Here is a 26,356-nt window from a genome sequence, read left to right on the forward strand (position 1 = left end):
CAGAAGTTCGATGGCATTGAGAAGGTGAATCACAGTAACTAACTCAACGCAAGGAGTGCAAACACTTCAAGTGCTTCAGAAGTGTGAGCAAAGAGCAGACGAAGGCTAATAACCAGCTCGATGCATGGAGTACAACCTCGAGGAGGTGGGCGAAGTTAAGTAACCTTTGCCTTCTCAATTCTTAAGAGAATGGGCGAAACCGAGTACCCCAATTCTCTTATCTATCCAACAGAGGAGCTCTGCACATGTTCAAAGACTCTTCGAAGATAATGGAAGACAATAGTTGTCAAATCCTCCCCAACGGTGATCAGTGCTACTGAGAGTAGATTGTCCGCTTCATTTCCCAACGAAATGCCAATCGAAAGCGGAAGTGATGCGAACCTACTTGGAAGTGACAACTAAGTTAAAGAAGAGTCAATGGATAAATTTTGTGGAGGAAGGATCCAAAACTTTAGAAGTTTACGAGATGATGCTCGTTAAAGCTCCAACAAGCATCCACCCAGTTCAAGCAGCATGAGGCATTTGAGAGACTGGCGCAGTAAGGATGGTCTTTTCCTTCATTTAAAGGATCCGCAGGAACCAACAAGGATCAACACAACTCAGCCAACCCCACACTAGAGTCAGAGTCATTGGCGAGTTGAAGCAGCATGGCGGATCAAAGGTTCGACTACTAAAAAACAACAGCGGAGAGCAGCTGGGAGCCAAGAGGCGCATTGCAGTTGGAGCGGAAAATTGAAGACTCAGCAAAGGCGAGGAGTTGCAGTGTTCACAAAGGCTTCGACGAGGACGTCGAAGGAATAAGTGGAGGAGAATGTCACGGACAAACTTCTAAACAGGATGTTTGATGTAATGCTTATGTATGTCCGTGTCTTTTGATATGTTCATGCTTTGTACAGCATGTAGAGGGATAGCCGAAGGCTTAATAGTCCCATTTTAGTTAGGTTGGTAGCCGCTTTAGGCTTATAAATAAAGGTTGTGTCATGTGGACACGTGTGAGAGATTTTCGGTCTGTAATGGACCATTTTACCCTTTGTTGTGCAACTGTTCAGAGCTTGTAAAGTCTGTTTGTAATTTGCATTTTCGGAGATATTTGCTTGTGGATCCCGAGTGAGGCATTCTCTCTAACCCGTTCTCTCTATTGTTGGTCCTAAGGGACAATGGGAGGCTTCGGGGAGGCTGACCTTTGCGGACGGACACGCAAGGGTGCCGCACGACTTAGGCAAAACCAGCTAAGTCCGTGACACTTGTAGCAAAGACGCGAACTTAGCTTGCCTTACCTAAGTTGTGCTTCGCCCTTGCGATATTGCTCCGTAAAGATCAGCCCACTTGCAATCTCTCGCAGGTCCCGAAGGACCTGTAAAAGAGAAAGTTGATTAGTTCGAAAGAACGAGCGACAGACAAGTCCCGACGTCTCGCGAAAGGGGGAAGCTTTACAAGCAATTCAGCGAGCACCTTGTGTGCACAAGAGAAAAGAGGGAGAGGGGGAAACAAGGACTTTAGAGGGTTGATCGAACAACTGCAAGTCCACAAACAGCTGCTCACCGGGTGTCGGTCGCGACAACAAGTTCCCATCAAGGTAACGTGCGAACTTGCGAAAGGTTGTTTAACGCCCGACACTATACCGAAGTCCCATCCAGCCTTGTGCCACCCGGGGGGTTCAAAAGGGCTGAGATGGTTGACGTTTTGGTGAGCGGAAGCGGACTGCAGAAAACAGCCTGTGGCACACGAAAACGGAGCTGTTTTAGGTTATTTTGCTCGGTTCGGTGAGCGATCGCTTTGTAGTGTTGCAACTTGTTCGAACTTACATTTTTACAAGCAAAATGACTCAAAACCAAGACAAAACATGCTGCCAAGCAACTGTATATGTAGATGAGTGCGACGAACGGTTCGTTGAACGGAGTTGTTGCGGGTGCGCGACGACCGTTCGTGACATTCTCCCCCACTTAAACTGTCAACGCCCTCGTCGACACTTGTTGGTAGTTGTCGATAATTGTTCCTTCATGTCACAGGGCGTCTTCGGGCTCCCAACTGGCTTCAGTTCGGGGAAGCTTTCGCCACTTCACCAAGTACTCTGTCTGCTCAGTTCCATTGGGTAGCTTTATCTTGCGGTCCGCCAGAATGGTTTCAACTCGCTTCTCGTAGGAGGTTGTGGTGGGAGATAGCCGAGTTGGAACACTTCGGGAAGCATCTTGCGGATCCGAGTGGTAGGCTTTTAGGTTGCTGGCGTGAAGAACGTTGTGAATTTTGAACCACGCCGGCAGTTGCAACTTGTAGGAGACGTTGCCTACCTTGCTGATAATTGGGAAGGGCCCTTCATACTTGTGCACCAATCCTTTGTGGACTTTGTTCCTAAAGAATTGGAGTGATACTGGTTGGAGCTTGACCAACACCAAATCGCCAACTTTGAACTCTTGCGGTCGCCTTCCCAAGTCTACCCACTTCTTCATCCTTTTTGTTGCCTTCTCCAAGTAAGCCCGCACAATATCTGCATTTCGATGCCACTCCTTTGCGAAATGATAGGCTGATGGACTACTCCCAGTATACCCCATTGCCATGGTGTGCGGAGTCGACGGTTGTTGTCCTGTGATTATCTCGAAGGGGCTCTTATTGGATGCAGAGCTCCGCTGCAAGTTGTAGGAGAATTGGGCAATGTCCAACAGCTTCACCCAATCTCATTGGTTGGCACTCAGGTAGTGCTAGAGATATTGCTCCAGGAGCGAGTTTATCCTTTTAGTCTGGCCATCCGTCTGGGGGTGGAGGCTTGTAGAGAAGTATAACTTCGACCCCAACAATTTGAATAACTCGGTCCAGAATCGTCCCAGGAACTGAGCATCTCGATCACTAATGATATTGTGTGGGACTTCCCAATACTTCACCACATCCTTCATCATCAGCTTGGCCGCCTCCTCTGTTGAACAGTGTAGGGGAGCAGTAATGAAAGTTGCATACTTTGAAAACCGATCGACCACCATGAGTATCGATCCAAGTCTCCCTACAAGTGGCAAGCTTGATATGAAATCCAAGGAAATGCTCTCCCACGGCCTTTCTGGTACAGGCAACGGCTCCAAAAGTCCCACCGGCTTTCGTTGCTCCACCTTGTCTTGTTGGCAAGTAAGGCATGTTCGAACATATTCCTCCACATCAGTCCCCATCTTCGACCAGTAAAAGGCCCTCTTCACGAGAGCTAACGTTCTGTGAATGCCTAGGTGTCCAGCCCAAAGGGAATCGTGACACTCTTTTAAGAGTTCACGCCTCAAATTGTCCACTCGGGGAACATAAACCCTATTCCCTTTTGTGTAAACGAGTCCCTCCTGGATCCAAAATCGTCGTGCCTTGCCTTCTTTGATAAGCTGCATCAGGATAACTGCCTGGGGGTCACTATACAGTCCATCCCTAATCCTGGAAAGGAAGTTGGAGTGCAATTGACTTGCTTGGCCTCCGCCCTCCAATTGTACGGCATTCACACGCTCCACTTTCCGACTCAATGCATCGGCCGCGACATTTGCCTTTCCAGGCTTATACTCTATTGTCATATCAAATTCAGCCAAGAAGTCCTGCCATCGTGCTTGCTTTGGGGAAAGTTTCTTCTGTATTTGGAAATAGCTCAGGGCGATGTTGTCTGTCCTTGGCACGAATCGCGATCCGAGAAGATAGTGTCGCCAAACTCGTAGACAGTGGATCACCGCTGTCATCTCCTTCTTGTGCACCAGATATTGCCGCTCGGTCTCGTTGAGCTTGTGGCTCTCGTAGGCCACCGCATAACCCTCCTGCATGAACAGTGATTTAAAAAGCGCTAGGCGCCAAGGTCCAAAAACGCCCGAGGCGCTAGGCGCTAGGCGCTCGCCCGAGCGAAGCGAGGCGCTAAAATATAAAAATATATAATATAATTAATAAATATAATTATTTAAAATTTTAAATAAAAATATGCTATTAAATTAAGAAAATCTAAGATACAAAATCACAATGTCACATTAACAAAAAGTTTCAAAATTCAAAACATTAAAATTTTACATCAAAGTCATTCATCATAATCAATATTATCGTCATTTTCACACAAATCATCTTCATTGAATTCGTCTTCTTCCTTTTGTTCTTCGATTCCTTCCTCTTCATCAAGATATGTTTCATTATCTATGTCTTCAACAATAGCAGGAGCCGAGCTTGATGCTTTTGCACTCATTTTTCTCTTTGACATCTGTCTTGTATATGTTTGTAATTCTCCAGCACCTGAAGCTCTTGCCACATCTCTCCACGTCAATCTATCATCTTTAAATACAAGCTCGTCTTCAACATCTTGCAAGTTAGCACCCATTTCTCCTACTAACCACTCATTTGAATCATCAATATCTTACATTGAGATTGAATCAAATCTATTTTTCAAATCATGACGAGTCTTCAAAGCTTGATTATACTTTATGTAAACAAGATCGTGCAATCGTTGATGTTCTAACCGATTTCTTCTCTTCGAGTGAATCTGTCATGTCATAAAATTTAAAAATATATTAATACATATATCTAAATAAATAAATAAATTAAAATAAAAATATTTAGTAATACTTACATGCTCAAAGACACTCCAGTTTCGCTCACAACCCGAAGCACTACATGTCAAACTAAGTACTTTGATAGCAAATTTCTGTAAGTTCGGGGTGGAATTTCCAAATAGACTCTACCATTCAACTGCAAAATTTATGTTATTATTAGCAATAACATAGTAACATAATATATATGAAATTAATTATATCAAATTATTAATACCTGGAGAGGTAGTTGTCCTGGATCGAACGACAATTGGAATTCCAAAAAGACCTTCAGCATTTTTATATAAAGATAATTCATGAATAATCTTATCTTGAACCTCAATGCTGGGAACTAATCTTGCAACACACTGATATAACCCACCCAAAACTTCTGCATCAAATCCAACAGATTTAATCTTATAAAAGAATTCAGGGTTCAAATAATATCCTACTGCATGTAAGGGACGATGAAGTTGACAATTCCATCTTTCGTCAATGATTGTAAAAATTTTCTCATATTTTTCTTCATTTTCATTAAAAGATCTTTTAATCGTCTCCTTTGCTCTATCCATAGCCTCATAAATATATCCCATTGCAGGCTTATTTTCATTATCCACCAACCGAAGGACTCGAACAAGAGGGCCCATTACCTTTAATATATAAACTACATGATTCCAAAAGGATGGCATTAAGATGATATCAGCAGCCCTCTTGCCTTTTGCTTTATTTGCCCATTTGCTTGTCACCCATTTCTCAGAAGTAAACATATTTCTCAGAGTATGTTTTTGACGATGCACGCACTGTAATGTCAAGAATGAAGTAGCAAATCGGGTAACACCATGTCTCACTAATTCTTTATTCCCTGTAAATTCTCTCATCATATTCAAAGCCCCAATGTGATTATAAAGAAATCCAACAACAAAAATTGCCATTTCTAAGGTTTTCTTGATTTCTAAGATCTTTCCAATATCTTCCAACATTAAATCAATACAATGTGCTGCACATGGAGTCCAATACAAGTGTTGTCTTTTTTATTCAAGCAATTTACCTGAGACAAAGGATAACAAAAATGATAAGACTTAAGAGTTTAACACACTTAATTGAAGATAAAATAATTAACAAAATCAAAAGATGAATATTACGAGCTAAAACATAGTTGCTTCCATTGTCGGTTATGATTTGAACGATATTTTGTTCTCCAATTTCTTCCACGAAGTTGTCAAGTAAATCATATATCTTGTCTCCAGATTTTACAAAAGATGAAGCATCTATTGACTTCACAAACATAGTCCCTAAAGAACAATTAACCATAAAATTAATTATACTCCTGCGCCTCCTGTCAGTCCAAACATCTGACATAATAGAGCAATCATGTGTTGCCCATGATTCTTTATGACCCTTTAGTAAGTCATTTGTATAATTCAACTCTTTTTGCAGCAATGGAACTCGCATCTCATAATAACTTGGAGGTTTTAATCCTGCATCATATCTTCCAATAGCTTCAATCATATCCTTAAAACTATCTAAACGAGTTGTACTAAGGGGAAGACCAGCCTGATAGAAGAAGCGAGCAATGTGCTGAATTGTTCTTCCTCTTATTTCTTTATCACAAGCATCACTTATATTTGTTTGTCTCAATTTTGAGCCTCCTGCTTGCCCTTGTTGTTTCTGGGATCCTTGAAGCATATATAGATCCATCGGTCCTTTTCTACCTTTCTTAGTACTCATAACTTCTTTTCCCTTTTTGTCGTATACTCTTTTTTCACTTGGGTTAATACTCGCAGAATAATCTTCTTCTTCATCCCTGAGATGTTCAACATTGTCTTCTGGTAAATTCTCATAAGATTCATTCTTTTGTGTCTTCTTTTCATTCATATAATTCAGCAACTCTTCTTTTACCTCAGGTGGACATTTTTTGCAAGCTGCTGCATTCTTGAAATTTCCTACTAGATGTTGTTTTGCACGAAAAATACCACCTCTGGTAGTCTTATCGCAGAATATGCAAGTCACTGCATTAGGATCTTTCGGATCATTCAAATAATTATACTTCTATGCAGGATCTTTTTTTGATACCATTGGAGACTCTATTGAGTTGCTCTCTACACTTGCCATTTATGTTGAAACCTAACAATAATTTCAAATAAATAAAAATTAACAACATTAAAATCAAAATAATATATTATTAATCTATTAACAGAAAATTAATCATTTCAAAATTTAAATAAACTTAATATTAAGAGTATACTAAGCCTGATGGAGAAACGACGAAGCAGCGGCGAGCGGCGGCGGCAGCAGCGGCGAGCGACGGCAGCGGGAAAGGGAAAGGGAGCGGAAGGCGCGAGCAGCGGGAGGCCTCGAGGGAGGCGCGAGCAGCGGGAAGGCTCGCGGGAGGGCTCGCGGGAGGCGTGAGCAGCGGGAGGGCTCGAGGGAGGCGCGAGCAGCGGGAAGGCTCGCGGGAGGGCTCGCAGGAGACGCGAGCAGCGAGAGGGCTCGCGGGAGGCGCGAGCAGCGGGAGGGCTCGCAGGAGGCGCAAGTAGCGAGAGGGCTCGCGGGAGCCGCGAGCTGCGGGAAGGCGGCGAGCAGCGGCAGTGGGAGCAGCGGCAGCGAGCGACGAGATCGCGATCGGGATCGAGAGCGGCAGCGGCAGCAGGTTAGTGTTGGGTTAGGGTTAGGGTTAGGGTTGGGGTTATATCGGTTTAGTTGGTTCGATTGAACCAACTAACAACCGAACCAGGACCGAACCAGACCTAAAATTCTGGTTCGGTCGCCTTGGTTTACCCAGGTGCTCGCCCGAAGCGCCCAGGCGGCGCCTGTTTGAAGCGCACCGCCTGGGACATTAGCGAGGCGCTCGGGCCTCGCCTCGCCTCGCCCGAGCGCCTAGGCGAGCGCCCGAGCGCCTTTTGCAATCACTGTGCATGAGTACTCCCCCAATAGCGAAATCTAAAGCATCTGTATAGACTTCAAAAGGCTCCCCATAGTCTGGCAATTTGAGCACCGGTTTTTCTATAACAACAGCCTTCAGATCTTGGAATGCTATTTCACACTTGTCCGACCACTTCCAAGGCTGGTCCTTATTCAGCAACTCCGTCAGTGGAGTTGCACGCTTCGAGAACCCCGCTATGAAGCGTCGATAGTAGTTGACGAAACCAAGGAAGGATCTAAACTCTGGCACGTTCTTTGGAGTTCGTCATTCCGCAATCGCTTGCACTTTTGATTTGTCCATACGAATGGAGCCATCACCGATTCGATGCCCCAAGAATAAGATATCCGTTTGGGCAAAGTAGCATTTCTCCCTTTTCACGAACAAAGTGTTCTCCCTGAGAACCTTAAAAATTGTCCGAAGGTGCAGGACATGCTCCTCGAGCGTTTGACTATAGATGATGATATCGTCCAAGTAGACGACCACGAACTTGTCTAAATACTCCTTGAATAGTTGGTTCATGAGAGTGCAAAACGTGGCCGGAGCGTTAGTTAAGCCGAAAGGCATCACCAAGAACTCAAACGCTTCATACCTGGTCACACAGGTAGTCTTCGCTTCATTGCCTTTAGCAATGCGCACCTGCCAATACCCCGACCGAAGGTCGAGTTTTGAGAAATACTTGGCTTTGCCCAACTGGTCGAACAAGTTCGCGATGAGTGGGATGGGATACTTTCAGGACGTTTGCCACCACAGTAGGTTCTTGAATGACCTTCTCGTCGAGTTACTCTAGCTTCATAGCAGCCACGAAGGTTAATTCACCTTTTCGCATCCTTTTCTTCGGTTGCAATACCGATATATGTTAGGGTTCCTTGGTTCCTCTCCGAGAGACGGGAACCACGTAGGGGTCGTCACCTCCCATCATACACAAGGAGTTTAGGAACGACATAGGCACCAACTTCGCCGCATGCATAAACTTCATTCCAAGAATCACTTGGAAGTCGTCCAATGGCACTGCCATCATGTTGGTGTTCCCGCTTCATTTTCTGATCTTGATGGGAACTCCCTTTGCTAACCCGGAGATTCGCCTGGCCTCCAAGTTCACCGCCTTCATTCGACTTGGGCTCTTCTCCAAGATCAACCCAAGTCGCTTTGCTTCTCGATCGGCTATGAAGTTGTGGGTAACACCCGTGTCCACCATTACACGGGTCGTTTGGCCATTTAGCTTGATGTCTACGTACATCAGCTCACCACTTCCTGCTTTTTGTAGCTTCGTCTTCGTGTTCTCCCCCACTTGACCCTGCATGGCGTTCAACAAATGCATTGCTCCCATTCGGGGTCCTTGCGACTCCTTGTCATCGCTGCTGAATTCAAAACTGCTCGAACTAAGAGCAACAGCTTTGCCCTTTTCTGGCCGAGGGGGGTGAATGGAAGCTGTTAAAGCATTGAGTGTCTGCTTTTGTGGGCACTCCCTCACCATGTGCGGCCCCCCGCACAAGAAGTATCCGCTAGGTTTCGAGGCCTTGCCCTTCGGGCTTGGCCCTTTGTGGGAACTCTTTTTCTTTTGTTCGCCCCTGAGCTCATTCCCTTGAGAATACTTTAGAGGGCGATTGCCTGAAGATTGTTTCCTTCTTCCCGGGTCTTCAGAGGAAACAAAGTTGGTGAGCCTTTCTGCAGCAGCAATTGCCCCGACCACATCGGTGACATTCCTTCGATTTAGTTCTTGTTGAGCCCATGGCTTCAAACCATCGAGGAAGCTGGACAGCTTGTCCTTCTCGGACATGTCCTGTATATCCAGCATTAGCACAGAAAATTGTTTCACGTAGTCTCGGATGGAAGTACTCTGGTGGAGTTGTCTCAACTTTCTTCTTGCGACGAACTCTGTGTTCTCCGGTAGGAACTGAGTTCTCAACTCTCGCTTCAAGTCCTCCCAAGTGTCAACCCGACATCGACCTTGTTGGATCTCCTCCCAACGGGTTCGCCACCAAAGTTTCGCATCTCCGTTCAGATACATTGTTGCTATAGAAACTTTGGTATCTTCATAATCGGGCCTCGTAGCTCGAAAGTATTGTTCCATGTCGAACAGAAAATTCTCGAGCTCTTTGGCATCTCTGGCCCCTCCATAACCATGAGGCTCGGGTGCCCTCAAGTTTTGTGGTGGTGAAACGCGGGTGTTGCTTCCTCCCGCATTTAGTGCTCTTGTGAGCATGGCCACCCTTGAAGTGAATTCCGCCACAACATCTTGCAAGTGTTGCACAGAGTCTTTGGTGTCATCAGACAGTCGGTCGACTATGGCCTCGACCTTGTCGATCCTGGACTCCGCTTCCTCTTGCGAGCTCTTTACCCCAACAAGCCTTTGTTGGCCATGGTAGAGTTCCTCCATGCTCGCTTCAAGAATATCCAAGTGGGTTTCCGCCGTTGTGAGTCTCTCCTTGTGACTCTTTTTCCCAATTAACACTCTAGATTGCGCCTCCTCCGCTCGTGGAGAGTAGCCAACTTCTCGCTCATCATGTTCGTTGCCGCGCTCCTCTTGAGCGGCTCCAATAGCATGAGAGCGAGTATGCACATACAGCCCACCTACGGCTGCTTGGGGCAAGGGTCCGGCTTGCCCCGTCTTGCTTGATTCGCCACGATGCTTTGCCATGGCGAAGTTGCGAAGTTCCTTCGTTGCTCGCTCGAAGTCCTTACTCGCTCTGATACCACAATGTCACGACCTTAGCTAGAATTGTCTAAGGCGTGAGGCACCCTTGCGGCCAAGACGCGGACTTAGCTTGCGTTGCCTAAGTCGCGAGGCACCCTTGCGGCAAAGACGCGAACTTAGTTTGCCTTACCTAAGTCGCGCTTCGCCCTTGCGATATTGCTCCGCAAAGATCAGCCCACTTGCAACCTCTCGCAGGTCCCTAAGGACTTGTAAAAGAGAAAGTTGATTAGTTCGAAAGAACGAGCGACGGACAAGTCCCGAAGTCTCGCGAAAGGGGGAAGCTTTACAAGCAATTCAGCGAGCACCTTGCGTGCACAAGAGAAAAGAGGGAGAGGGGGAAAACAAGGACTTTATAGGGTTGAACGAACAATTGCAAGTCCACAAACAACTGCTCACCGGGTGCCGGGCGCGACAACAAGTTCCCGTCAAGGTAACGTGTGAACTTGCGAAAGGTTGTTCAACGCCTGACATTATACCAAAGCCCCATCCAGCCTTGTGCCACCCGGGGGGTTGAAAGGGGCTGAGATGGCTGACGTTTTGGTGAGCGGAAGCGGACTGCAGAAAACAGCCCGTGGCACACGAAAACGGAGCTGTTTTGAGGCTGTTTTGCTTGATTCGGTGAGCGGTCGCTTTGTAGCGCTATAACTTGTTCGAACTTACATTTTTACAAGCAAAATGACTCGAAACCAAGACAAAACATGCTACCAAGCAGCTGTACATGTAGATGAGTGCGACGAACGATTCGTTGAACGGAGTTGTTGTGAGTGCGCGATGACCGTTCGTGACAGTGCCTCGCCATTTTAATCATCTTATTTTTACTCTATAAATAATATATTCATCGATCTCTTTGACTTGTTGAATAATTGATCCAAGATACCTAAAGCTTTTACTTAAAGGAACATATTGTTCATCCAACTTAACTATATTATCCTATCTATTTCTAGAATCACTAAAATTACATTTTATATATTCAATTTTAGTCTTACACTCTTACTTAATCTAAAATATTTATTTTCTAAGTCTTGCCTCCATAGCTCATGTTTATAATTAATTCCACTTATACTCTTATCAACTAAGACAATTTCATTAACAAATAACATACAAAGTGACTAGTGAGTTCATCCATTATCAATGTGAAAATGTAGGGACTTAATGGCGGATCCTTGATGTAATCCTATGCTAATAGGAAACTCACTAGACACACTCTCTATAGTTCTAACACTAGTAGCTATAATGTCACACATATCTTTAATAACATTAATATAATTAGTGAATACACCTTTCTTTTCTAAAACTCACTATAATAAATCTCTAGGAACCCTATTATAGGCTTTTTCTAAGCTAATAAAAATCATATGCAAATCTTTGGTTTTCTCCTTATACTTTTTCATTAGTTGTCTTAATAAATAAATAGCTTTTATGGGTGATCTTCCAAGCATAAAACCAAATTAATTTTTAGAGATATTTGTTTCAAGTTTTATCCTACTTTCGATAACTTTTTCTCAAAGTTTCATAGTATGCCTCATAATTTTAATTTCTTTATAATTTGAATAATTTTGTATGTCATCCTTATTTTTATAAATTGGTACTAAAAAACTCTTTCTTCATTCATCATACATTCTTCCAAATCTCATGATTTTGTTAAATAAGCTAGTTAATCAATCTATTCTCTCTTATACTATTTCATACCTCAATAGGGATATCATCAAGCCCCATACTTTTAGTTATTTTTATCTTCTTTAATATGTCTTTTACTTCATTAGCTCTAATTTTATGAACAAATCTATGATTATTAAATCTACCATTATTATTTATTGTTAAATCTAAGTCCTATGTAAAATATTCATTAAATAATTTATAAAAATAATTTTTTTTCATCTTTCCTTAATCTCGTTATCATTAACAGGTATTCTTTAATCTATGCCTTTAATGCATCTAATATTATCTAAATCCTTTCACTATCTTTCCCATGATTTAGCAATTGGATATATATATTTTTTATTATCTTTAGTACCTAATTTATTATAAAAATTATTATAAGCTTTATATCTTGCCATACTAATCATTTTTTAGTCTTTTTTTAGATTCTTTATATCTTTTAAGTTTTCCTTATTTTTATAATTTTACCCATCTTTAAAACATAATCCTTTAGTAAAAATTGCTTTTTTAATTTTCTCGCACCACCATTAACACTTTCTTAAGGTTACACCTCTACCTTTAGTTTCATTAAAAATCTTCTTTGTTAAACTCCTAATCTTATTAGCCATCATAGTTCAAGTAATATTAATGTTATCCTCATCTAGGTTTCCAAGGCATCTCCTTTTATATTCTATTCTTAAAAGTGTTTACATTTCTAGCCTATTCTTATCTATGTTTGTTTTATGGTTTATTTACATTATATTTTTTTCTTCTCTTCATGGTTCTGTATTCAAATTTCTGTGTTTCAGAAATGCTTAGGTGGAGCTGAAGCTTTAGAAAGGCTTTTAGGCACTGCACAATGTAGATCTCTTACTTCTGAAGTGGTATGCAGGCAGAGGAGTGAATGATGCTCTTATTCTGATTTCTTGCCATCTACAAAATATTGTATACAATTCATGTGCTTCTTCTTCATTTTGTACCAGCCTTTGCTTATCCAGTTCCGCATGTTCAACAACGGAAGAGCTGTTAAGGGAACTCTTCTTCTAAATAAACTTGTAAGCTTAAATAAATTTGCAAGTTCACTATTTTAATATTTACTAGTTATGTCATTGTTGAAGTTGTCATTCACTCTCAATTTCATTGTGATTTATAGAAGATTCAATGGTATCGAACCTGAAATATGGCCCAACACAAGGGCACTTAACTATTCATGCATTTATTAGAATGAATTTTTGGAAACTTGTAGTTAATTTTCCATTTAAGGTTTGGCCTTTTTGTGGTTGACTATTGGATAACTTACTAGGTTATCAACTTTTGTGATTCTTATATTTGGAATTGGTGATGGTCCTGCTATATGTTCTTAGCTAATAAAGAAATTGTTTGGGAATAACTTTGAAACCTTAAACACATGTTTATAGTTTTAACTTTTTGTTTTGTTGAAAACAGTAGATGTATGATTAATTTATACTGTGCATGTGTCTATGTAGCTTCCTCCGGAAACTATACAGGTACGGCGTTCCATGATAAAGGTTAAATCAGACCCAAATATTTCATATATTCAATCTTGCAACTCCATAGAGATTGTTGCCACAAGGTATGTATGCATGACATAAAATGAAGATTCTGGTGATTATGCTAACATTGGGTTTGGTCTGATTTTTTGTTGTAGAATTGCTTTTCCTTTTAGCCATGACCATTCTTGTTGCTGTGGGGCTTGTTGGCTGTAGATATGTTACTTTTCTTAGTCGATTTCTTTTAATTAATTTTACATAGGAATCTGTTGACAAGGTGCCTCATTTAATATCAATACTGTCAGACAATCTATGGCATCAAAATTTCTAGAAACAAAGTTCGTTTCCTTCACTTTTTTCGTAGCTTTTTTTTTCATATGCATTTTCTGTAAAGAAGCGAACAATAACTACATGTTCATTAGTATATAAGAATTAACCAACATGAGTTGTGTTGATGTGAAAAATAGCTGACAAGGCATTGTGTATGATATAGACACTACTAAACTGGTCCACAGGATCTAAAGTTCCTGGAAACCAAAATTCACATAATAAAAATTTCATGGCTTTTTAGTCGATGTATCTAGTGGAAACAAAATGAATGGGAAGTATGAATTTGTATACATAAGGATAAATCAAGATTGTTTATTATTTGGTCTGCCTACTTGTCTATTGGTAACTTTTTTTTGTGTGTTAAAGACATGTTTCCTATTGCTGGTAATTTGCAAGTGCAGCTTGTACTTCTGGTATCAGAAATTGTTTATCAAGATTTTGTTTTCACATTATCTCAGCAATCAACCAAAGCGGACTTGCTTATCAAGGCACTTGATTGTGTTGCTTCACTACGGAGGAGTTCCCAAAGAATTCTTTTTGGAACTTTTGATGAATTCTCTGGATGATGCCCAAAATGCTAGGTACAGCAAACAGGCAGCACTTCGAGGTAATTTTTAAGATGAAAATACATAGTTGGATCTCTTGGTGGGTTCATACTCTACTATTTTGTTATTTTTGACATTTAAGTGATAATTGACTCTGCAGCAATTGGATAAATTTATTTTGAGTCTCTGGACATCCCTGGTCAGATAAAGAGAGTGTCTATGTTTCATGGCTTTGGTTCATAATTTTCTTACCAGAGGTGTCATTTGTTAGCTTTTTTAACTTTCCTGCTTTTCTTTGTTTTGTAGTTGCACTGAAGTATGGGGATATGGATGATTTCCTTGTGTCCCGAATGATACTTTGTGGAATGCCACTTGATGAGCCATATCTGCAGTTTCGTCTTTCAATTCTAATGAGAGAAGAAAGGAAGAGTTTGAAGACAGGAAAGCTTCCAGTGATGGATTGTTATTATCTAATGGGGACTGTAGACCCCACAGGGTTGTTGAAACCTAATGAAGTTTGTGTTATACTGTATGTATTGCCTAGTGAAGTTTGCTCAGGACTCTTCAACTATTTTAATAGATATTTATCCCATTATTTTTCCAGTTTGTCATTTCTTGCTTGCATGAATCTTCAGTAATATTCTAAACTTAACAGTCCGTAATGCTTAAAAATTTGGTCTCGTGCAGTGAAAATGGGCAAGTTTCTGGAGATGTTCTTGTTTATAAGCATCCAGGGTTGCACTTCGGTGACGTACATGTTCTGACTGCAACCTACAATAAGGACTTAGAGAAGTTTGTAGGATATTCTAAATATGCTATTTTCTTCCCAACTAAAGGGCCACGGTCTTTAGCTGATGAGATGGCAAACAGTGATTTTGATGGTGATATGTACTGGGTCTCCAGAAACTCACAGGCTAGTATTTTTCTTTTTATTAGACATTTTCTATATTCTTAATAAATGTATTTCATCCTGGAACATATCATGTAGAATTGTTCTGTTCGTGCTTAGGTTTTGGCCATTTGCTCCAGTGTTCCACATGCCTGACACAGATATGAGTAGTAAGCATTGATATATAATGATTTTTTATCATAAATGAGTGCAACATTCATTTCTGTTTCCTATTAACTGAATGAGAAAACATAAGGTTGCCTTTATTTTTAATTGTTTGGTCCTATGTATTAAAAACTGGTTGGACTGGTATGATAGCAGTGTATTAGGTGGTATACCAACTTGCATCGCTTGTTATCATTGGAAAAAATTAATAAAGAACCAAATCCAATCTGTACCAGTATATATGTTCTAGTATTGGTCTTTGTTTGGACCAGCAAATAACGGTCAATACATACTAGTTCATCCGGTATTTGTAAACTTGCTATGATTTACAATAAAATTTTTGAGTTGCTGTGGTTGATAAATTTACTTAATAGGAGAAAAAAGTTTCAGGTATTGAAAGTTGGAGAGTGACTATTTTAGAGCTTAAGATGATTTGATTAGAGCCAAAATGACCTTATTTAGGCCCAACAATTGTTTACATTATTCTATGAGAAGCTACTGGAACTTCAGTTTTCTCTACTATGGTTAAAGAAATAAATTGAAATCAAGTAAATACTGTCCTTTTCTTCTGAACTTGAGTTGTAACACTGAAACTTTTGTCATTTGGATGGTACACGTATAAAATTGTTTTTGGAGTTTTTATACTATCTGTAACATCTCTTATCTTTTAACTGTGATAAGTTGGTTGTGGTGTTTATGTATAGTCATATCTGAAATGAGCAGTCATTGTCCTCTGTCTTGTGTCTAGCACATGGGACTACAGATGTGTGCTCCTTTATTTTATGATTTAATAATCTACATGGTATTAACTATTAAGTATGGCAACCATGTTTTTTGAGGTGAAGTATGTAAGAAGTTTCTTGGTGTTACCGTTCGTTGCTAATGCAATTTCTATGTTTTATGATTTAATAATTTACTTGGTATTAAGCAGTAGCTCACCATGTTCTTTAGGCAATCTATGCAAATAATTTCTTGTTGTTATCCTTCATTGCTCGTTATTTTTCTGTTTCAGATCCTATTCCTAGTTTTAACTAATTTCTGCAAAACCATCAGATGCACCGGATATGGTAAATCTTTGGTGCTTCTCAAGTAATCTACAAATTACATTGCATCTTGGAAGACATGGCTTAGTTCTCTCCTTGTTTGCTGTAGATTCCATAATTTGTACAATTATGGTTGGACATTCTCCTAGATTATAATATTATATCAAGTTTATGCTACTGCTTTTACACTTGGAACATTTTATACTACCTGATTAATCATGCATTATCCTTCTTTGTTCAGTTGTTGCAATATTTTAGGAGTAGCATGCCATGGACTCCGACACCTTCAAATATGAGAGGCATTCAACAAAAAAAACCTATTGAGTTTTCTAGTAAAGAATTGGAAAGGGAACTCTTCCAACAATTCTTGATCAACAGATTCAAGCCAAGGTATTTTCATGTGTATCATTTCATATGAACTCACTAATTATGGAGTCAGAACTATGTCTATTCACTTAGACACCATCTGCAAACAAGTAGAATTGCAACATTGTTTTAAAGATGGAAGTGAATTTTTAGCCTGACAAACTAGCATCTTCAGTTGTTCCTGTACCTTGTCTAGGTTTTCCTATGAGTTACTTGACTGATCAAGAATAGATTTATCATATTATGATCCAAATTTTCAAGCTCAAGTCCACTCTATAAGAAATTCAAAAGCTGTCAAAACTAAAAAGGTTGGTCAGTCATTCATTTTTCACTTTTGCAAAAGTGAAAGTTGGGTAGGAAGGAAATGTGTTAGTACATATTCTAGAGGATGATGAATATGCCAAAACTAAGACTTGGCTTCTTTTTTGAAAATTTTATATAGAACAAGATAGAGATTGTTGCACTTTATTACTCTATGACAGGTATGCTTTGCAAAATAATGGATCTGTGAGGTGCTTCATTGCTTCCTCTCAGGTCACAACACTGTAGTTTATTGTGGTTGTTTCTGAGCGCAGAACCAGGATTTAGCAGGAGTGGGGCCCAAAAAGGGTGCAGTTTTGGTCATGTCAATAATTGTTTGCTAAGATCCATAAGTATGTTGGAAAAAATAATCGCATAAAAGGAAAGGAATTATCCTATTGTTATGGCTGTATTATTTGATCATATAGCCAACCATTGATAATAGTTACTAGTGATAAGTGTTACATAGCACGAGGGTATGTGATTTGTCTTCGGTATGGCCATGCCAAAAGGTTGGCAATTGTCTTTGTGGCACGTAATAAGAAAAATGGAAAACCTACATGCAAAGGTAGCAAATAAGCATTGATTTACTTTACAATTTTCGTAGCTAGTGATTCATATTATGTATGTCTTTTTTTTTAGTTCATCTTCCAATTTGCTTTAATACAGTACTATATTGGTTTTTACTTTCTTATGGAAAGCTAATTTTCCTAGATACAATCATAAACAGATACACCTAGAACAAGTTCTCCTAGCTCCAGATCAGATTTACAAATTCTGATGTGCTCTTGCTCAGTCTTATTCTTATTATACTCTCACCCCATGCTTGGAATTTTTTATCACATGTACTCTCATAATATTATCTTTCTTACAAGAAGCTATCTTCCTGGTTACATTTACAAAACAAAAACAAGTTCTCGTATGCTCAAAAACACCTCTAGGCATTCTTGCATTATAGTGTTGCCCATTTGTTTTCTTATTATTTCTCCAGCATACTCACACATGGAATTTGATATCCTTCTTCCAGTAACACAGTTAGCGTGGCATCTGATTGCTGGCTGTCCTATATGGATAGGCTGCTAACTCTGGGTGATGAATGCGCAGAGGAAAAGGAATGTCTGAAAGAAAAAATTCTTCAGTTAGTTAATATATATTATGATGCATTGGATGCACCAAAAAGTGGAGTGAAGGTCAGTTTCTGAGTACTAGTTGACTAGTTGTTCAAAGTCAGGTTTCTTAATCTTCTTTTAATCTGTTAAAACTGACAGTTTCTTTTCCGAAAGACACTTTTGTCATACTCAATTTTTGGTGCTCTGGCAGAAAGCTGTTTCAAGCAGTCATGCCCTTGTTCTTTTTTACTAAATATTTTTTTTTATTTCTTAATGTTTAAGGTTCTATGGTTCGTTGGATGTTTATCTCTACTCTCATTCACTGGATGTTTGTAGCTAGTTGAGACTAGTTTATGTTGTCTATCATTTTACGTGACACAACTATTCATCTCACCCTATTGCTCCTAGTAACACTAGCATGGCTTGACAAGATCTTTCCTATGAAAGTGGCAACGCTGTCATTTTTGCTGTGCTTTCATAGTGGTAATATCTATCTTAAGTAGCTATCTTGAAAGGGTTCTACGGATGCCATGTCACTTTTTCTTTGTGCTTCAATAAATTTTATGCTTCTTTACAGGCACATGGTGATCTCTAATGAGTTGTGTTTCTGGTTAATCTATCATTCACAAGGTGAGTTTGCTTTACTAATCTACCATTTCGTAAACTAGGTAGAAGTTCCAATTGAGCTCAAGGCTGAGAAGTATCCACATTACATGGAAAGGTCAAATTCTTATACTTCGATGTCCATCCTGGGATTGATCTTTGATAAAGTGAGTTCAGTGCAAACTGAAGATCCTCCATCTAATGGCGAGTACTTCTGTTCCTGGACTTTGTATGTGATGCACAATTATGAAAACCTGGTTGCTCACTAAGTAATCGATCCAGGTGCCCAGCATAAACTATATGTGCATTTGCATAAAGCATAAGTCAGTACCCTAACTAGCTTTTGTGATGTGCAGCATGCCCCCGCCCCCCCCCCCCCCCCCCCCCCCCCTTTTTTTTTTTCTCCCTGATGGTATGTAATCAAATTCTATGCACCATTAAAAAACTAGCAGCCTGTCTGTGCAGCTAAACTGGAATGATGAATGATGACAACTTTATATCAAAGTTGTCAGCATGCATGGTCGTAAGCAATAACTCCTTAGAAAGGCCTGATGGACACAGATCGTCGCCTGAAAGGCCATATATTGCTAATGATATAGATTTAATTAAATAAAACATGTTTAATATTATTTTATGATATGTTATTATCTGCAGTTCTTTTGAACTAAGATTTCTATGTAGATCATATTAGATGGAGTTCTTTTTAGCTATGAAGTCTGAAAAGCATGCAATAATAAAATTGTAACAGACCAATGCATTCGTTGTGTAAGCATGAACAACTTTGTTTTACTTGGAACCAAAAACATTGTATATCTTGCACTGTTATAGATGATCACTCGTCACCAAGACCATTCCTTCCCGAGCGGTCTGGTCCCTACACCCTTTCAACTCCAGTGCTCAAGGATTTACAATTTGGGCTGCAGGTATATCGAAACTTCCTTGTTTTACGGAAGAGCCGTCTCAGTCTTGCCTGTTATTGTGGAGCCAAAGGTACAGCAACTATCTGAAAGAAATGAAGCAGGTCATGGAAATGAAGCACGAAACTAAAGATTCCAAAAATGAAATGGCAGATGAAATAATACAGAAATATAAGTTGGTAAGTGTACCATAATTTTATTGAAAGACAACTATATAATTTTTCGTTCAAAAGGTTCTCATTTATTGGACAAATCTTAGTTGTTATATGGAGCTGCCGAATTTGAAGAAAGCCCTAGGAAGCTGGAAGATATCTGGGATGAAGCTCTTGCCATCTACAACAATGCTTACGACTATGCAGAGAGGTGTCAGGCTGTTGGCAGATGCAGCTTTGCCTGGAAAGTCGCAGGACGAGCATTATGCATGCTGCATGCTTCAAGACAAGGGGAAAAATGTACAATCCCTTGTTCGATAACTGCACTAAAAGAAATTCTTCGATAAAACAGATGTTGTAAAAATCATCTAACGTAGCTCTTTTAGAATCATGTAATGCATGTATTACATTTTATTAGTTGATGCTATTTGTTCTGTCGATAGTATCGTGTAAGATAAAGTACAAGATTGTGTAATTATAGATGTTACATGTTCACGCGGACAAATTTTGTATCTGTATGTTATATACTTTACTTTTCATCATTTAAAATCGGTGTTCATGGTTCTGGATGTGCTTCCTGTCATCGATTTAAGACATTTGTGGATGGGAGACATCATTGCATTTGGATTTATCTTCTTGCTCCCCTATATGGTGTATGGTGCAATTTGTATCTCTAACCAATTCAAGCTTCAACTTGTGGCTCATGTGATATGCTGCCTCAATCAATTGATATGTTGAGATTTGAGATGCTTGTGGATTGCATAGGAGATCAATATGCCTTTTGGTTGATTCAGCTTTGTTCTTCTGAAGGCTTAGTAGCTGGAAGTCAAAAAAGTAATGGCTCTCCTTCTGCCCTCTTTTGAGTTGCATTGTTTATGATGGATTGTCGAGATTTAAGCAACACTAAGAAAGGAAAGACGTAGTTTTTGTAGAAAACAAAGTAGAATAAATTGATCACGGGTGATGGCATTGTAAATGTGTTTATGCACATAATTATGGATCACAGAAAAAGAAATATTTGCACATAACTATTGTAAATTCAAAATACTGTTTATAGAAATAAGAATCCCCTACTTCATGTGATTTCTTCTTCATACTAGTATGACTGAAAACTACCATAGAAGGCAGCTTTGGCTGCATGATACTGACAAGAAAGGCCTTATTCATTGAGAACTGCAGTTCAATTATGACAAGAACTTCAGTTTAATTCACACTAGGGCAAGAATCTGATGTACTATATAACCTGACGCTGATATTAGGATACCGGTGTCGGAGAACAAGAGACAATGTTTGTCTCAAACTGCATGGATAGGGCTGCCGCTGCTTTGGTTCAGATCAGGCATGGCAATGGAGGGGTTGATGTGAAAGGCGGACTGCCTTGAAGCAGAGGAGGAACCCAACAGTTTGAAGGAGAGAGCAGATGGCTCTATGCTCCTGGCTACACCCTCGCCAATGCGGAGCTTCGACATGCTGATGACCTCATCCATGTTCACTGGCTCCTTTCGGACAACAGGAGTTGGCTTTACAACCTCGTGGGCTTCCCCCATCGTATCATCTTTAGCAGTGGCGGCCAAATCCGAAGGCAAGAATGGCACAGGCACTGGTATGAAGGTCGGGTAGAACATTGGTAGCATCATTACCGGATGATTCTCATGTGGGATACTTTCTCTTGGTTCCGCAACGTGCTCGGTTGTTGAGGGTTCGATAGGCTTGGGTCCCTGTAGACCAAGATGCAAAGCTGGCAATTTATTGGTGGTCTCGACTTCAATAGGAGAATTGGGCAACAACTGTTCTTCATGTGGAGGGCCATGGTCAATTGGCTGCACGAACATTCAGACAAAGAACAAAAAAAGGAAATGTTTATATATCCATGTAGTACTGCAGAACATAGAAAGAATGAAGATAAAGTGACAAAGAAGCTGAACCATTTCAGGGACCATGTCAAACAAGCTGGAGCGTCTCTTTCTTCTTGAGGCATTGCTCTGTCGGATGAAATATTTTTGTGCGTGGCTTGCAACTTGTGTTGGGGTCCTAGACACAACATAGTTCCGAGCTATTCCACGCCAGTCACCTTTTCCCAGTTTCTGAAGGCCCATCAAGAACATCCGATGCTCATCTTCGGTCCAAGGGACACCTGCTAAACGGTGCACTATTAGAATATTGGTTCTCTGAATTTAATGTGAGTCTTCAACAACGAAATCTAAACCTAAATTTTAAACAGAAGAAATGTTCCATAGTTTATCACAATTTAGAAGTACCACGAAATAGACAAGACACGTAACCTAAACCTTCACACAAACATACAGGGAAAAGCTAAAAATTTACATGGTACGTCAACGACTAAAAATTGAAGTTCATTTCCAGGAAGTCTTGCTTGTAGTTAAAGATGTAGACATAAAACAATATTGCTCTAAATATTCATAAAACAAATAATAGAATTATCAGATCGCCATCAAGTAATTTGAGATAAGATGTCCTTCAGGAATTTATCCTACAAAAAATATCAGATATGGTTCTGGAGCTCATCGATCAGAAGAGTCCATTAAAGCATATAAGTAATCTATTATTCTATGTTATGCTAACTTCTCCATTACCGAACGTATACATCAGAATAGTTATGTGACGGTGCCAAAATAAGTTACCAAAAATCTAACAGCTTGGAACACAAACTTGGAAAGGCTTGCAAAACCAAGTGGAACCACTGTCAAACCACAATTGAGGTGATTAATTCATCCTTAATTGTGTCAAGAATGAAGTCTGAAAATAAAGGAGCCTACAAAGTATCCATTGTGTGTTCTGGGTCTTTATGTTATTATGCAATGAGTTGGATTCCTTTAAACAAGGAAAACTGATATTGATCATCAACTAGTCAAATCAACAAAAAATTTCACAAAGCCCTCAAAACATGTGAAGCTCACAAGGGTAGCATTTCCTTTTGGTCTAGAATGTCTCATCTTGTTCTCTTTCAGCTATGAGTTAGTGAATTATAGTGCAGGAAGCTGAGAACCTAACATAACCAGAAATCATGGTATGCAACACAGGCTAAAGTTGCTTGATTGCTGACATGGTACTTAAATACAGCCACAATTGATTTAAATAATCTCTCTCTATTTGCGGGTAAGGCTGCATATGCACCCCCTCCGTGGACTCTGCATTTTTGGGAGTCTCATGGATGATGCCCGCATTTTTGACTGACTTGGTTGATCTGGCAATGGGAAAATAACATGGCCTAATGTGATAGAAGCTCTTACCTCATCACTGTTCTCTGAAGATGAGAATCAGCAAATAGAGAATGACCGAAAAGACAGAACATAGTTCTTGATCCAGAAAAAGCACACACATTTCTACCTTTAATTTCTTTGTCAACAGAATTGAAGAAATCACAGATCTCAAGCAAAAAAAAGAAACACCCAACAAGATCATTTGGCAAGCAACATGAGATTCTTAAGTGAAAAAATAGCCATCATGGGTTTACAGAATACAATAGAGCACAATAAACTAGTAAGAACAAAGATAAATATCCGAGAATGTCACAGAAAATTACATCCAAGTTACATCAACTCGCATGCAAAACAGCAGTAGAGAAAGAAGTGAATAATCCTCATAAACAAGAAAAATTTATGGAGACATGGATGAGAAGGAACCAACCAAAGATAAGGCATACTGTGTACCTCCAGCAGATCAACTTTTTAGCACAGACTGAGACGATTAGTTAGGTGAATTTGCCAGGAACAATACAATCTCATGTTGCAGGTGACGAATAATGCAGGTCAAGATGGGTTTCAGGTTTGACTATTATCTTTCTACAATTATCAAGACTGATAGTGGACATGATTCCATGGTTCGCATTACCGGTATACCAACCAGCTTGCGATACGGTACATACCGAGTTATACTGAGCATACCAAAGTATACCAATGTACCACCCATACTAGTCCGACCGGTACACACAGTCCATATCGAACAGTACGCTTTGGTACGTCAAACATTGCATGATTCTGGAATTTCCAAACCTAGACCCAAATTTAGAACTTGTGCATTAGAGATTCACAATTGCTAGGCAGCAACTGCCAATCTCTGTTGAAGCAGAAACGAAGTATATTTTCTATGCAGTATGCACAACAGAGTATTTTCTTTTTTCCAATCGAAGTTCTCATAAAAAACTATTTGAACTAAGAAAAGAAAACTGGAATAGACTTATACTTGATGATGACATGCCACATATGCAATCAATCATATACATCATCCTAGTGGCATAGAAAGTTCAGAATGGTGTAAGAAAAACTTTCACAACAAATGAACAATCGATCGCTAAGAAATTGGTCTCTAAGAAGGAAAACATTAGACAAATGAAGGCGTACAAAACATAGGCTATGAAAAGACTCAAATATTAGAGTAAAATAATGAAGGCATACAGACGAACACCTAATATGAACCCCGTGGCCCCTTGATCGAGACCATGAAACAATCACACGACCAGACTAACCATATTATGGCCTGCAAAGCGCAAACGCAGAAACTATATTTTATGGACCATCGCTTTCAATTGTGGTCACAAAATTACGTGCTAAACCCATTGGATATTATTATATGGGCCTTGCCTCGAGGTGTTGAACACATTGGACGGTTCCGAGCCGCCCACACAAACGAGTAAAGAAGGAACACTAAGAATAGGGAATCGATTAAAGAGGTAAGAAAAAGTAGCCACTCCAAACTATATAAAGATGCATCCCATTGATTACAGTGTAGAAGGAAGAAACCAGAGTGACTACAAATCACGAAAAAACAGAAGAAATGATATGGTTTCTTAGAAGTTCCTCCCCGAAAAAAAAGATATTATTTAACAAGTGAAACATGAGTTCATCTTTGGTATGTAAAGTTTATTGGGTCCAAAGGAAACATCAAGATCAAAATCTATGCAACACTCAGAGAAAACCAACACAGATCATAAGGAAAACGAGACATAAAAAGACGATCCCAAGTGCACAACGATGAAAGAAACCATCTTTTTGAACAAAATAGATGAATGGAGAAAGGGAATAGATTGACCGGATGGAGATCATTAGGGAAAAGCAAGAAAGGCCGATCCTTCGACCATGGATCGATGTGAACTTGAAGGGGGAAAAGGGCGGACCTTTCTTGCGCTCGCTGCGGCAATTAGAAGAACAGGAGGCACGGGCGGGGTCATCGGAAGCGTAACCGGAGGCGGCGGAGGCGGAGTGGTGGTGGTCGACAAGCGGATCGCCGCATGGCGACGCGGCGGCACCGGCGGCGGGTGAGGACGACGCGGCGCACGCGGCGGCGGAGGTGGAGGAGGAAGGAAGGCACCCCATGCTCGCGCTCTTCTTCATGGCCGCCACCCCCTCCGCCAGCCGCACCCCGAAGAGCCGCACGCCCCCTCCCCGCGCCGGACACGTCCGGGAGTTGTGGCCGTTGTTGCTGCAGTGCGAGCACCGCCTCGTCATCTCCGCCTCCGCCGCCGCCTTTCCCCGTGCTCACGCCCTCCCCGCGTCGACCTCTCCCTCTCCGCGGAGAGAGCTGCGTCCGCGACGGAGGCGGCGGGACATTACGGTATCAAGGCGCCGACTTCCGTGACCCCCCACGCCCTTCCACCGTAATTACGAGAATGCCCTGGGATGGCGACAAGAGAACAGGGCCACCGTCCGTCGCGGGGATCATCTTTACCGTTCATTGCCTCGCGAGCCCGATCGCCCGGCTCGACGGTGTCTTTCGCTTACCCGTTTTCGTACCCTTTATCACTTGCCCGTCTCGTCCTCTGTGGGTCCCGGTCCTACGGGACAGGTACAGAATCGAGTAACGTTAGGTTTAGTGACGATGGTGCTCGTCAACGGATCTATCACGGCTTTGTCTCATGTAAATGACCGAGTGAAGTTACAATCTTACCCATAAAGGGTTTAGATGACGTGGCAGCCACCATGGCGGACCACGCGTTCGGCGCGACACACCATTTGGTGGACTTCGAGAGGAGAACCGATCGCAGCCGTTGAATCCCTGACACTGGCGCCACGTGAATGATCACGTGATGCTCGTTGGGGGTACGCCCGACCCCAACTTTGTCGTCGCGCAAGGCGGTCGTTACACGTGTGCGGAAGCCACGGCAAACACGTGGTCGGTCAGGAGGATCGTGTCGCCGGAGTTGGACGAAATAACGGGAACGCCACGGTGGTGGGTGTCCGTACGGAGATGCTTCCAGAGGGGGATGGAAGGAAAGGGTGTTTACTTCTTTGGGGTCAACTGGTTCTATGTAAACAGGATGTGGAGTAGAAGGAGTAATTACAATATTATCTCTTATATTTATTATTTTATATTTTTTATAATTAAATAAATATATATATATATATATATTATTTTTTTAATAATTTTTAAAAATAAAAATAAAATATTCTTATCTATCCTAATGCTCTCAACTATATTAAAGAAAAACACTGACACCATATGCTATATATAAATGATGGATAAAAAATTAATTTTAATATTTTATTTTTAATAATTTTATTAATAAAAAGTTAATTTGAGAGCACAGGCATAACCTTAAAAAGATAGTTAACATAGGAAGAGTGTTAATTGTAAAGATTAAATTACATGAGAGAACTGACATAACATATGATATATTTATTATTTAATCAAAA

The 26,356-nt window shown here is 40.6% G+C and overlaps 2 protein-coding genes across 6 annotated transcripts in view; one reads left to right on the forward strand and one right to left on the reverse strand.

Annotated features, from left to right (window-relative positions):
* LOC135586651 (probable RNA-dependent RNA polymerase 5) overlaps positions 1–20,275 on the forward strand; it is a 34,221-nt gene extending 13,946 nt beyond the window's left edge. For 3 of the 5 annotated variants that reach the window (XM_065179043.1, XM_065179044.1, XM_065179047.1), the window contains 11 exons: positions 12,586–12,660; positions 12,760–12,831; positions 13,264–13,370; positions 14,076–14,224; positions 14,469–14,691; positions 14,850–15,075; positions 16,501–16,649; positions 17,953–18,115; positions 18,703–18,841; positions 19,561–19,733; positions 19,814–20,275. In XM_065179043.1, the coding sequence (XP_065035115.1) occupies positions 12,586–12,660; positions 12,760–12,831; positions 13,264–13,370; positions 14,076–14,224; positions 14,469–14,691; positions 14,850–15,075; positions 16,501–16,649; positions 17,953–18,115; positions 18,703–18,841; positions 19,561–19,733; positions 19,814–20,053 (1,716 nt within the window). In that variant the 3' untranslated portion in view covers positions 20,054–20,275. Of the gene's footprint in view, positions 1–12,585; positions 12,661–12,759; positions 12,832–13,263; positions 13,371–14,075; positions 14,225–14,468; positions 14,692–14,849; positions 15,076–16,500; positions 16,650–17,952; positions 18,116–18,611; positions 18,665–18,702; positions 18,842–19,560; positions 19,734–19,813 lie in introns of those variants that run through there. The other 2 variants (XR_010512644.1, XM_065179045.1) reach the window with 2 other exon arrangements.
* Positions 20,276–20,737: 462 nt separating this feature from the next.
* Positions 20,738–25,309, reverse strand: LOC103973037 (transcription factor MYBS3). The gene is made up of 3 exons (XM_009387501.3): positions 24,841–25,309; positions 21,632–21,840; positions 20,738–21,526 (listed from the first exon to the last, which is right to left on the reverse strand). The coding sequence occupies exons 1-3, from the start codon at positions 25,169–25,171 to the stop codon at positions 21,002–21,004; spliced, it is 1,065 nt and encodes a 354-aa protein (XP_009385776.2). The 5' UTR covers positions 25,172–25,309; the 3' UTR covers positions 20,738–21,001.
* Between the last annotated feature and the right edge of the window lie 1,047 nt (positions 25,310–26,356).

This window comes from Musa acuminata, unplaced genomic scaffold (assembly GCF_036884655.1).
Source record: "Musa acuminata AAA Group cultivar baxijiao unplaced genomic scaffold, Cavendish_Baxijiao_AAA HiC_scaffold_1138, whole genome shotgun sequence".
Taxonomy (NCBI): domain Eukaryota; kingdom Viridiplantae; phylum Streptophyta; class Magnoliopsida; order Zingiberales; family Musaceae; genus Musa; species Musa acuminata.

Excerpts from the sequence above, each read along its gene's own strand:
- LOC103973037 (XM_009387501.3), bottom strand. The coding sequence starts at position 25,171 with ATGACGAGGCGGTGCTCGCACTGCAGCAACAACGGCCACAACTCCCGG. Across the intron at positions 21,841-24,840 it reads CCGCAGCGAGCGCAAGAAAG|GTGTCCCTTGGACCGAAGAT; the intron begins GTCCGCCCTTTT and ends ACCGTTTAGCAG. Across the intron at positions 21,527-21,631 it reads TTGACATGGTCCCTGAAATG|CCAATTGACCATGGCCCTCC; the intron begins GTTCAGCTTCTT and ends ATGTTCGTGCAG.